At 34.0% G+C, this 13252-nt stretch overlaps 2 protein-coding genes across 4 annotated transcripts; both read right to left on the bottom strand.

Moving 5' to 3' along the window:
- Positions 1–32: 32 nt before the first annotated feature.
- On the bottom strand, positions 33–6418 carry LOC117927869. 3 transcript variants are annotated; one of them, XM_034847565.1, is made up of 7 exons: positions 5855–6418; positions 4920–5257; positions 3460–3612; positions 3056–3148; positions 1843–1901; positions 769–862; positions 33–396 (listed from the first exon to the last, which is right to left on the bottom strand). In XM_034847565.1, the coding sequence occupies exons 1-7, from the start codon at positions 6285–6287 to the stop codon at positions 193–195; spliced, it is 1374 nt and encodes a 457-aa protein (XP_034703456.1). In that variant the 5' UTR covers positions 6288–6418; the 3' UTR covers positions 33–192. The 3 variants fall into 3 exon arrangements, with proteins under 3 accessions (XP_034703456.1, XP_034703458.1, XP_034703457.1); XM_034847567.1 differs by having other exon boundaries at positions 4920–5375; positions 5855–5943; XM_034847566.1 differs by lacking the exon at positions 33–396 and adding an exon at positions 419–693 and having other exon boundaries at positions 730–862.
- Positions 6419–7432: 1014 nt separating this feature from the next.
- Positions 7433–10923, bottom strand: LOC117927554 (xanthoxin dehydrogenase). Its single transcript, XM_034847105.1, has 2 exons — positions 10651–10923; positions 7433–8532 (listed from the first exon to the last, which is right to left on the bottom strand). Exons 1-2 carry the CDS (start codon positions 10692–10694, stop codon positions 7734–7736), a joined length of 843 nt encoding a protein of 280 aa, XP_034702996.1. The 5' UTR covers positions 10695–10923; the 3' UTR covers positions 7433–7733.
- Between the last annotated feature and the right edge of the window lie 2329 nt (positions 10924–13252).

Below are 13252 nucleotides of genomic sequence, written 5' to 3'. Positions count from 1 at the left end.
TTTGTTCATCACCTGCTGAGAATAATCCCAAATTTTCTTGTAAGTATGTGCATGGCTCTTGATATTTATTCGATCTGTCACTTGATCAATAGTATTGTGTGTAAAAATAGTAACTGAGGTGAATGTACATTTGGAAGGATAACATTTGTTACTTACAACCCAATTGCAATTTTCATGTTCTCAACTTCCTATCTATGTTCCCTTTTGTAAAGCAATGAGGAGCACAATAAAAATGGGAGATACAAGAAAAATAATATATGGGAGAGCTTGGCCAAGTTCAACTTCATTGTCCTTTAGAGAGTAATTTGCTTTATCTTCAATAAATGCTTCAAAAAAATTCTGGTAGCCTGTGTTCTTTAGAGGAAGTTGGCTTGTAACCTTCATCATTTCCATGGCCTACCAAAAATGAAAGCAACAGTAGAAGAATAAGCATGATGAAATTAGTCTACTTCAAAATGTAAATGACCAATTATTGGGACAAAGCAGGATATATGTGGCATTGTTTTCGGTCTTCCAAATCAAGCAGCGCATCCAATTTAGCTTTTGAACAATATTCCTTTTCTGTTTTTCCATTTACTTCAAGAGTAGTTCGAGCCTATGTAAAAAGGACACCCCCCAATGCAACATTTTTCACTTGTCTAATACAAAAATGTGTGCATTTTTTTTACTTGTCTTTGTTACTCAAAGTTCAAACTCTTTTTTGACTCCTGAGCCCTGAGGCCATACAAACAGGCACTACATTATTCTGTGCAGTCCTTGCTTAGTTACCTGGAATCCGAATATGAGCTGCCTGGCTTTCTTGCTCACTAGGGCATTTGGGTGAGTTTGAAGCCTCTCATACATAACTCGAGCCTCATCTGGCCTGTCAACCATTGCATCTACTTAGTATCCTTTTAATAACAAGACAACAGAAATTTAATATTATTTAGCAGTTTTCTATTTCTAATCAAGAGCCCCAATTCTAAAACAGACTCAATTCAACATGTGAAATCTAAAATTATTTGACATAATCAAATGTTCATGAATTACTTAAGTACTGTAGATGAGGAAAATGATTATTTGCAAACTTCCCAAATTATCTAGAACAACAAATGTTCATAACAGTGTCACATTTGTTCTTCCTTTCCTATGAGTTAGACCCAATATCTTTCTCCAACTCTCAATAGCACATAAAGGCATGGTTTGAAATTGTTTCATTCCAAATTTATCACAATCCATGCAATTCTAGCACATAAACCATGGGTTCACAAACCTGCCTACTTGTTAGACCCTGAAAATGAGAACACTCATATCCAGACAAATGTTGCCCAAAGGGTTGATCTGAACACGCATCATGTCTTTCTAACATTACATGTAAGATAAAGTGTTGATAACTAAACAATTCAGTCTGTCATCTAGTTGAAATAAAAGAGTCGATGTGGTCAGAATTTCTGTATTCCAAGTAACCAGGCATATTGTGTTGATCTTCATGAGTAGCTATACCTGGTAATGCCCATTGACTTCTCATCAGGCGTGAGCAGTTTATGAGCACTCAATTCATTTGCAATCCTAAATAAAATGAGGTCAAATGTTGTACTAAACAAAAGGTGTACAGACATTCAAATTGAATCAATCCATTATGTTTTCAATAGCATTTGAACCTGCATGTTGGTAACTGGCCAAGAGGATTCACCATAGCCCCTAAGTAGGATAGAAATGAGTTGATATATTGAAATCCTAAATCGCCTTTATCATAAACAGGAGCTAAAACAAAAGTCTTACATTCATCAGAGGACAATCTACTTGTTTCAAATTCTATGTAAAGGAACAACGGACTTGTTAATTCTCAGAAAAAAAATATACCTGCTGAGTGAATCTAGACAAATAGACCACTGCAAAGCAGCTAATCCATGAAGTTCACTCTGCACAAACAACAAACATATGAAATGAAATAAATAAAAGAACATAAATCTTGTATAATTATTCTCCACACCAAAGAAAAATCTGAATAATAACAACCTCACTGAGTACTACACACCTAATGTAAACTTAACTAAATCCACCCTAGGGGCAGTTGGAGAAAGTCTGAAAAGACTAATTAGGTGCAATGGTGCAGAGAAATTTGAAGCTCCTGGAAGTAGATTTAAGGATTAGGGATTTTAATAAAACAATGGTTAAAATAGTAAAACCACTGGCGATCTGTGACCATCTGTTTGTTGCTTTCATTGTCCGATTGGAATGGAACATACAGGTGTTGGATTAGCCTGGGTTTTTGAATTACCAAAATTATAAATGCAATGCATCAACATTCTTCCTGCGCACATTCAAATAGAACAGAGGTGCTGGATTAATCTGGTCACACATAAGAACACTTGGGTTTTGTAGTCACACTTCCATGACATGAATCACAAAAACTTGCAACTTTTATACTGGGTGTTCCCTTGAAGTGATACATTGTATTAGCTACTGGTGCAATGACAAATAAACAAGTTTACATGGCCAAGACAAAGTTCAACACAGGAAAGAAGTAGAAAACCCCTACTAGTTCGTATTAGGGCTTCATGGGGTAGAGACGTAGAGTTGACCTCGTTAGTTCATCAGATGCAAACAATCTTGTTGGCAGAAATTCAAACCTCAAATAGATTTTGTAAACTAAGAATTTGACCCAAAAGTTCAAACTTTTAGGTCACTTGCCCATAATGTATGCTAGGCTAACACTCCCCTCATGTGCAACCCCATTCAAACTATAGATAAACAGTTGGGGGAACAAACATGCAGACAAACTAGAACTCAAGATCTCTAGCTAATAAGAGATCTAACACCATGTTAAGCTACCAAATTGACCCAAAAGTTTAAAATTTAGGTAATTAACCCACAATATATAACAGACTAATAGATTCCATGGTCTTTCTCAATGAAAAGAAAGAAAGGGTGAGAAGTGGCATTTCAACTTATTTACATTGTTTGTATAGACACACACTCTATATAAGTGAGCATTTTCTTCTTCTTTCTTTTTTCAATTGCAAGAAGCTCAAACTGTATAAACAACCAGTTTTCATTCCTATCAGAAAATTACCTGAAATGTCAACTTATCCATGACTTTCTCATAATAGGGCAATGCTTCCTTCAGTTTTCCAATATTCATCAAGGAGTCACCATTTTTCAATGCCTACATATAGAAACACTTATATTATGCTCCCAACCAGACATACGACACAAATTGTTGACTTTGTTTTTCCTTTTTCTTTTTTTTTTCTTTTTTCTTTTATCGGACTGGAACATTGACTCGGCAAAAATTTATAACTTGGAGTAGAAGAGTAAAAAGGAATCTTTTCCAAAATTAGGTTCAAGCACCTTTTATCCAATATTTTCTATGTTGTGTTTATTCCATGACGAATGGTAAGAGAAGTTAAAAGTAGATTTCAATTTTGAGTTTGAATTTTCTTCTATGTTTTATGTAAAGAAGTGATTGAATCAGACCTGGTCACATTCAGACTTTAGCTTTGGATCGATATTTAATCCAATCTTAGTTTTGTATGCAGCAAGTAACTGTCTAGTGCGTGCTTCTTTAGCAGCTTTGTCATCTGCAGTTTCAAGCACCTCTCCAGGGCGAATTACTCTTCCACCACCAAACTGAATGTCAAGAAAAAAAATGTGTTACCAATAATAGAACTTTCTAAAGATGTTGGCATCAGTGTCATAATAATCCAGAAATAGATCAAAGTAAATTGCATAATGTGAGTCTTCATAACCCATCTTTTTGATAGCATGATCCCTCATTTAATTAATTTCATCTAGAAGTATGGATATTGCCTCAAAGTTAAAGATGATGCCCATGACAATTAATAAATAAAGTCCAATAAAAAAATGAAGCAGTTAACATGGGATATGGCATGATCTCTATTGCTGGTGCTACTTCTCAGAAGCATCTAAGATCAATTTTAAACTTCCTTTTTTAAAAAGTGATTACATTATTGCTTTAAGATTAAAATAGAACATCTAAAACCTTCTCTCTCTCTCTCTCTCTCTCTCTTTTTCCTTCCAGCAGTTGAATCTACACCATTTATCCTTGCTCCCCTTTTCACAGTATTCATAATATCACCATCTCAGACTCTCCAACCAATTCTTTTCTTTTTTTCCTTTTATTCTTCTACATTTATCTTTTACATTGATAGAGAAGTGATGTGTTACATTTGTTACAAGGCTTGAAAATTTGTTATGTTTTTTCACATCCATGTACCGCAAAAATAAATAGTCTTCGTTATCCACATATATACAATGCATCAATGCTGATGGAAGATGTTTTTGTCTCTTTTGTATCTTTCCTTAACCTAGTTATTTATAGGTTAAGTTTCATTGTTGCCTTATCAAAAAATAGGACATGATCTTGCACACAAATTAACTACTATGGTTAGTATTACTGACGGGACAGTTCTGATAAAAACAATTTACAAAGAAAAAGGTAAAAGCCTCATTTCATTCTCACCATATCAGAAAATAATACATGATCCTGTACATGAATTAACTACTATGATTAGTATTACTGCCAGGACAATTCTGATAAAAACAATTTACAAACAAAAAGGTTAAAGCCTCCTCCTAAGGTATGAGTAGAGACCAACTTTCTGATGCTTCTTTACTTTATTCTTCTCTTTTCTTTCTCTACTTGCATTCTTATTTCCCAAAGTACTGGCATTAGCTTGGACATGTTGCACTCAATTTAGATAATTAATTTGTTTCTACAGTTGCAAACTTTGACAGTCAAAATTGTTTTCCTAAGCTGGTCATATCCATTTCATCCAATCAGTAGCTCAACATTAAACCAAATCTGCCAACAGGCCCCACTCCCTCACATAGCATAATCCAACAAACAAAATCAGTAACATGAGCCAAGATGCATCAATTTCTCAAGTAAAATGTAGAAACAGAAAATATCATACTGTTTTTGAGATGTTGTTGGGTCTAGGAAAAACTCCCCATGTAGAAACCTTTGGCTTGTACAAATCCGAGTTATCATCTTGGGTTGGCCTGGGATTTGAAGAAGTTGCATCCTCAAACTTGCTGGTGTCCCCAACAATCAACTCCACCCCAGGCAAGTCCCCTTCTGGAAAGGGGTCTGAGACTGGAACCAACCCAGCTGGCAGTCCCCTGCCTGTCTTCTTATCAGAAAAGTTGAGCCCCACAAAATCAATGCTTGAAATTGCAAGTTGTTCCTTCTTATCGTCCCCTTTCTCAACAATCCCATTTCCCAAATTCCCCGCATTTCCTCCTGTCAATTCTAGAACCAGCGCATATACAATTTTCAGTTTTTCCATTTCAAAATGTCTCATTTTTCATCAACCAACAAAATCCTCCTAATTATTCAATCACATTTCCAAACTTGTCCCAAACTGCAGCTGAAAGAACATATATTAGAAGTCATTTCTTTACAAATTTTTCTGAATCAGTTCAACTTCAGTCCCACATCCTTAATTGATAGCTAAGGTACTCTTAACCGAACTTTGTCAAAATATTATTCCAGGGTCCAGTCAGAATCCAGGCTTTACAGATTTTTCACAAATTTGTAATGAAAATTTAAACCCTGTACAGATTCAGTAATTCCAGTCGGTTGTTAAAAGAAGTAGGAAAATATAGAAATTAGTTATTCAAGGATGGGGAACCAAAAAAACAGAAATATGCAGACAACTGAATTATACAGCCACCTGGCTCGTGTGAAGTGTTTTCCCAAATTCGCTGAGAATGAAACAGAGCAAAGAAACCCTAGGACTTTTGTATTGTTGCCCATTGTGGAATCAAGCAAAAATTGAAAAAAAAAAAATCCAAAAGAGATATGTGAAACAAATAAATTTAATTTCTACATTTTCCCAAACGATACCTGACAATGCTTCACTCCTGCTATCACCCACAACCCCCTTGTTCTTCGTATACTCCTTTGCTTTTTCCAACGCAATCTTCACTGAAACCGGCATCTCCTGAGCTTCACCACCCCCATTTCCATTTCCCTCAGACCCTAAACCTGGATTTCCATCCATTTCCTGCTTTGTCGTCTTCTTATACTCCTTAGCTCTGGCAAATGAGAGCTTGTCCGGGTCAGAACTGCCCGGTTTGACCTCTAGGGGACCCTCCCCTGAATTTGGTGAATTTGATGGTGAAGATTCAGCATTGGATTGGGATTGAGAGAAGGAGACTTTGAGGGGTCTGATTTGGGGATTTAGGATGGGGGTTGTGGAGGTGAAGAGGGAGGGTTTGGTGGAAGAAATGGGGTTGATGAGAGAAGAGAGACATGAAGATTGGAGAAGGGAAGACATGGGTTTCGAGGTTGGAGGGAAGCTAGGGTTTTGGGAGGTTGGAGGGAAGCTAGGGTTTTGGGAGGGTTTTGGATTGGAGAGTGAGCATTGGGTGTCTGGTTTTAATGGTGAGTGGTGGTGGTGGATAAGAGGAGGGTTTGGGGAGTGGAAGCTTGGACCCCCAACCGATTTTTGCAACTGTAATTATTTTTAAAAAGACAATTTTGCCCCCCAAAAAAATAATTTTTGAATAAATAATTAAAATTTTATTTCTTATTTTCTACTTTTAAAAAATTGAAAAATTAAATATTTTAGAGGTAATTAAGATAAATTCATAAGAGTTAATGTATATATTATATAAAATTTACTATTACTTTTTATTTTTAAAAGCACCAGGATATCCAAATAAGTAATAGATATAAACTATAAATAAAACATAAGAAATCTTTGAAATTTATTTTGAAAAAATAATAAAATTTGAAAATTGTTTAAAAATTTGCTAATTCAAATTTAAAAATTTTTATAAAAGAAATTAAATAATTTTGTACTTTTTATATAAAAGTTATCATATTTTATATAAAAAGTTATTCTTTTTTCTATTTTTTAAAATTAAAAATAAAAAAGTATATCCAAACAATAGTTTTTTTATTTTAAGAATAAAAAATAAAAATAAATCCTATTTAAAATATAAAAATTCTTAAAGATTTATTTATAGTCTTTTGCTCGAGATAGCAACTTTGTTCATTCAACAAATAGGGGATATTCAATGATTTATCTTGCACTCCATCTCTTCCTACCCCACTTGTGCTTTCTTAGTCCATCCTCATCACCAATAATGATTTTTGAAAATGATTTTTGAAATAAAAATATTTAAAAAATTGTATTACCTCAAACTAAATTTTTAAATAATTTTAAAAGACATTATATAAATTCATATATTTTTTTTTCATTATAAAAATTAATATTGTCTTTTACTCTTAAAAATAAAAAAATATAAATTATATTAGAAAATAGTCACCAACCATGCCCTTACCAAATTTGTTCTATATGTTACATGGGTTTGGAGTCTTGGATCTAGGTGTCATATCTAACAAGATCCCACACCCGCACCCTTGTCATATCATATCGACCCGATATGGTGGGTGAAGGTAAAGCAAAACAAGCCATGAGAAAACACTCGTCTCATTTCCACTGCAGAATTGCCAAACACAGATACAATGATCTAGTTCTTGGAAAGGAATCAACCATACAAGTACCATGTGCAGAGGATTATCAATCAGTAATATATTGTCAATAAGATTCAAATAGAAATATTGCCTACAACTGACCAGACTATAGTCATTATAGTCATTAGACGCCTCACTGCATGCTTGGTCACGAGAAAGGTTTATATATCTTACATTTCAAGCAAATGTTTAACCCCTGTGCTGCAATCCTGCTCATGAGAGAACTTACCTTCAAATGGCATCATCTGAAGACCCGAAGTGAGTGATTTGTGCAGGAGAAGCCCCCATCAAGCATGAGATTAAGGCCGCTTATGTACCTCGCCTCGTCGCTAGCTAAGAAGACTGCAGCATGAGCAACGTCATCAACTGTCAATTCCACCCCCTGCAAGTTCGCATTTTTTCCTACAAAAGCACGGAAACCAGCCATGGCATCCTCCGTCCTCTCATCCTCAGGCAGGTGAGCCAAAGCCAAGCCTGTAGCAATTGCATAGGGTGAAATGCAGTTGACTCGTATCCCATGTCCCCCCATCTCTGCGGCAACACTCTGTGTCAGGCCAGCAACAGCACACTTAGAACTTGTGTATGCATGCGGGCCAACACCTGCTATGGCGCTAGAAACACTGCATAAGGATATGATTGTTCCTTTCTTCAATGGGATCATGATACGAGCCGCGTGCTTCATTCCAAGGAAGACACCCTTTACATTTACATCAAATACCTTCTCAAACATTGATACTTCCACGTTACGAATATCAGAACAGGGTGGGCCTGCCATGCCAGCATTGTTGACCATAATGTCAAGTGTGCCAAATTTAGTAACTGTGAAATCGACTGCATGGCAAACATCATCCTCTATTGTGACATCACAATGGAAAAAACATACATTTGGGTCACCGCCAAGCGTTTCACAGAGCTTCTGGCCAAGGTCATCTTGCACATCAACAATGCAAACTTTTGCACCTTGCTTAAGGAATAGACGCACAATACTCTCTCCAATTCCAGTGGCTCCACCAGTGACCAGCGCCACTTTCTCTAATAATCTGAAAAACAAAAATACTCCATAAGCAAGATGTACATATATTTAGGAAGTGAACTAATTACGAGACTCCATGGATTCAATCACTAAGAGTGCTGATGAAGTCTTTCTTATCTAAGTTTCAGGGCAGTGGTTTTGTGGGAACTCGGGAACCAGCTATGTACTTTTGCTTCCATAGTGGTTTGACATCAATTTTAGTGATGACCAAGTAATGTTCATTCCTACCTACAAATAATACCGAAAACAAATGGAATGATTTCAATTTTCATGCTCAGGGAAAAACACCCACTTGAGCTTGCTTTTGGCTAAAGCTATGGTCTCCTACAAAAAGACACTTCTTCTGAAGATTTTGAATTATAATCGCAGTCCATTCATACAACAATAATCAAATTTGAAGGCTACATTCTCTGGGTTTTGCAACACAGTACCCACACGACTGGTTTGAGTTTTAACTCTAATAAAACAACTGCAACTAATGGTGAATAAAACCGGGAAAAAAAAAAAAGGACTAGTATTTGGGGAATGTAATCCAGATTTCAGATCCCTTAATTACTATTCCAAGCAACAGTCTATAAACCACCAGAGCTGTTCTCATAATAAATTAAACATTCCTTTTTCCACTAATTTCATAATGAGCTGATGGAGCATAATAGAGTAAAAATAGGGTCAAACATAGAAAACCATGACAATTTATTTTTGTGCCTTAAAACCATAGTTTAAATACCACCACAAATTGAAAAAATTCATCTAAAATCAAATCTGAACACGATGCCCGAATGTTAAGTTGAAATCAAACTCGGTCGACAAAAATATGAATATAACTTCAGAAACTTTCAACAAACGAGAAGAACCCAGGAAAGCAAATCGTCGAAAAAAAAAGAGTCCAATGTTTTAATTAGGACATTTGGATGCTCTCAAAAGTTGAATTTCAGACCAAAAGTATAAAGCCAATTAATTCACTCACAAAAAGAAGCTCAAAATCTTCCAGAAATGATGCTAAAGTTGGCCAAAATTAGTGAAACCCAAGTTTTCATTTTTTTAACAAAGAAAATCTGGCAGGTTGACCGTAGCCGAACTTTATGCCTAATGATATGATAAACGATTGCACCACAAGATTGGACCTGCCCTAGATGAACTTCAACAATTGGTTTTAGAAATATCCATCTTAAATCACATAGTATAGAAAACCCAAATCGATTGACAACCGAAAATTGAGCTATAGATATATAGCAACCAACAAAACCAAACTAAATGAAGTGGCTCAGACCAATAAAACAGTAAATGCAATATCGAGATGGTTTCTTCTGTTCACCGATCCAAGTTTTCATTTCCAGACAGAAACTTAGGCAAATTGACTACAACTAATATCCTCCATAATAAAGTGATAAAAAAGTTAATCAAATGGATCAAACCACAAGGCTGGATCTGCCATAAAGGAATCACCACAGTTGGATTTTGGGATGGAGAGAGAAATTTATGTTAGGGGGGCAATATTTGAATTAAAATTTTTAAATTAAATAAATATGAAAAAAGTACTTGAAACACATCAAAATTTGTAGAAAGATAATTTCATTGAGAAATTTGAATTTTTTTCTTCAATAAAATGAATTTAATTGAGAGATTTTAAATTTCTTTAAAACCGTTGAAGATTAATTACTATAACTTCATCTTTTCAAACAATGAAGGATTAGCTATTAAATAAATCTTGATGAATGATCATCAGTGAAAACAGATCTTTTTTCAATGAAATTTGCCTCTTTTTTTGGGGGGGTTTTTTTTCCAAAAAAGAATTCTTGAGAAATTTTTATTATATAAATTCTTGAGGAGCAAAAAGCTTCAAATTTTTTAAATTATTTTTTAACCCCTGTAAAAAATATTTTTTAAAAAATTAAGTTCTTGAATTCTATATATGAAACCCAAATCAGTGTTGGCTGGATTCATCAATCTTGGATTTACAACTTCACCCTAAATGACACAAACACACATGAAACCCAAATCCCATGAACATATGAAACCCTAGTCATTATTAATGAAACCCTACATAATTGAAACAAGTATTCATATTAAAGTAGCTCAGACCCACAAATCAGATGTTATGAAAAGGGGGTTTTCTCTGTTTTACCTTTGGCTAGGAAGTGGGGAATTATCAATGCTGGTGGCTGCCATGGCTGCACTGCAACTCCCTCTATCTTTCTCCAAGTGAGGTGGGGAGGGGTGGGTGAAGCGGTGAAGGCAAGTGGCAGAGGGAAAGTGAGGCAATTCAGATGAAGAATATTTGTCTGGTTGCCCGATAAGTGGGGAAGGGCGGGTGAAGCCGTGAAGGCAAGGAGTAGAGGAGAAAGTGGGGCGATTCAGAATCTCAGATGATGAATATTTGTCTGGTTGTCCGATTTATCATAAAGGATGTTGATGGCTGACAGTGACAGTGGATAATAATTGTAGGGACAATATTGTTTTGGAGTTAGTTGTTTTGGTCCGGATAAGTTTATTATTTAAACAAGAGGAAGCGTAAAATTTGAAAAGAAGGATTTGAACGGGAAAATGATATTTATTGACTATAAAAAAGAGTAAAAGAGTATTAATTTAAATTTTATTCCTTGTAAACCTTAATAAAATTTAATTTAATGATTTGAAAAAAAAATCCACCATTTTCCAAAAAAATAAAAATAAATTATTATTATTATAATTATTTAAAAATCAAACATCTTGGAAAATAAATTTGTGTATATAAAAAAAAACTAAAAATATGTCAAATTTGTTTTTAAAAATGATATATTTTTATAATATATTTTTAAAAAAAATAGTTTTCTAAAAATAATAAATTTTCAGAATAATTATTAGAAAAAATTAAGATAAAAAAATTTGTCAAACATTGTGATAGAAAATACTTAAAATAGTTTTGAAAGGTATATTGGTCTCTTCATATTTTATATTCGTTCCATCAATTATGCAATTTTTATGGGTCAAATCTTAATTTTTGGGCCAAAGCAAGTCCAAAACACAATTGACCCATAATTGTAAATGTACTCTGCCCTACAATGAGTGTAACATCTAGACCCAAAGGTTCATTTATAGCCTTAATACACATTTACTTTGTAGTAATGTAATATCAGAAACTTTTTCCTCTATTCTATCAGGACATCACAAATACATCGTCTAGACACAAAGTTATCATTGTGTTCCACAAGATTATGAAATCAAATAGAAAGACGGTTAAACAAACTCCCCTATTCGTTTTAGCCTTAAAGGGACTCACAACTTTAAAATGTATTTATAATATTAAGAGAAATATATATTTATAGTATTAGAAACTTTCTCTTCCTATCCAATGTGAAATGTTAACGATTTAGGTATTAGGTTGCAATTTTTTTTCCTCTCCTTTTTAGCCCTTCTACGTGTTTGTTTTATCCATTCTCATATTTTTATGGGAAAGTTAGGTTTTGGGCTCTTGATGTGGAAAATATATGGTTGTGAAAACCCAAATATACAAAATATGATATCCAACCTAACTTTCCCTATTTTTATTAGAAGAGTAACTTATTTTTCACGTGAATGTCACTTACTATTTCAAATATTTACAATATGTTTTAAATGAAATGATTATTTTTATAAGAAAATAATAAGGACATTTTTTTTGAAGTAAGATAAAAAAAAGAATGAAAGTTAGATTTTCAAAATTGGGTTTTCAATGATCTTTTTAATCAAATAACCCATTTTTTATCATTATAGGACATGTCACATTTTTTTATTAAACAAAAATGTTCAAGATTTTGGTACTAGGTTTCAAAAGCTACAAGGGAAAAAAAATAAAGAATGAATTTTGAATGAAAAAATTAAATTTAAAAACAATAAATTATTTTTATATCTCATTTAATTTTCTTTTTATGTAAAAATTAAATAATTTAAAAATATAAAAATATTTAACTAATTTTAATTATATTTAAAAAAAATTATAAAACAAAACATAATAATAGGGTGAATTGTGTTTTAGGCCTAGCTGGGCCCAAAAATTAAGAGAAGATCCATGTAACTGACCTATTTAATGATAAGGATATCATATGTTAAAAGATGAAAATGCCCTTTACATTTCCAACTCAAATGGTTGTAAATTAATGGGTTTCACAGCTGGTAAACTTGAAATGCCATGTCACCAGAGTGAAAATTCTAAATCTTCCTACCCCTTTTTCTCCCTCCGTAAACAACATACGCACAAACGATGCCGACTGTGACTGTCCCCCAATCGCTTTCTTCAGTAGCCGAGGATTGTGAGCATTTCAGAAAAGCTTTTGTAGGTATTTTATCATGATCATTCCCAAATCCAAATGACGGGGGTCTGGATTATTTGTTGACATTTTGATTTGATCAGGTTGAGGCGTTTGTAGGTATTTTATCATCATTGTCCAGAGAAAATAAATGGGTGATGATGCAATTAATCCAGAATAGCTATCATTCGGATCAAAAATATTTCGAAAGCAAAGAAGTTGGTCAACCCGACGAAACATAGAAAATGAAGAACTCTAATGAATATATAAACCGGCCACAATTGTGGTCGTGATGATGGTAGTGGCCCAACAACCTCGTGTGAAGATGGAAATATGTTAAATAGGGTATATGCCCTATTGTGGGGTAAGTTTCCATTTTATAAATTGATGGCTTCCACCAACTGCTATGTCCACCAATTGACTAGTCATTGTTAGCATATCAAACATCTATGTAGTCCATCA

Source organism: Vitis riparia, chromosome 13, assembly GCF_004353265.1.
Source record: "Vitis riparia cultivar Riparia Gloire de Montpellier isolate 1030 chromosome 13, EGFV_Vit.rip_1.0, whole genome shotgun sequence".
NCBI lineage: Eukaryota > Viridiplantae > Streptophyta > Magnoliopsida > Vitales > Vitaceae > Vitis > Vitis riparia.
The sequence above is the reverse complement of the archived record's forward strand: the minus strand, read 5'-3'. Positions and strand labels throughout refer to the sequence as shown.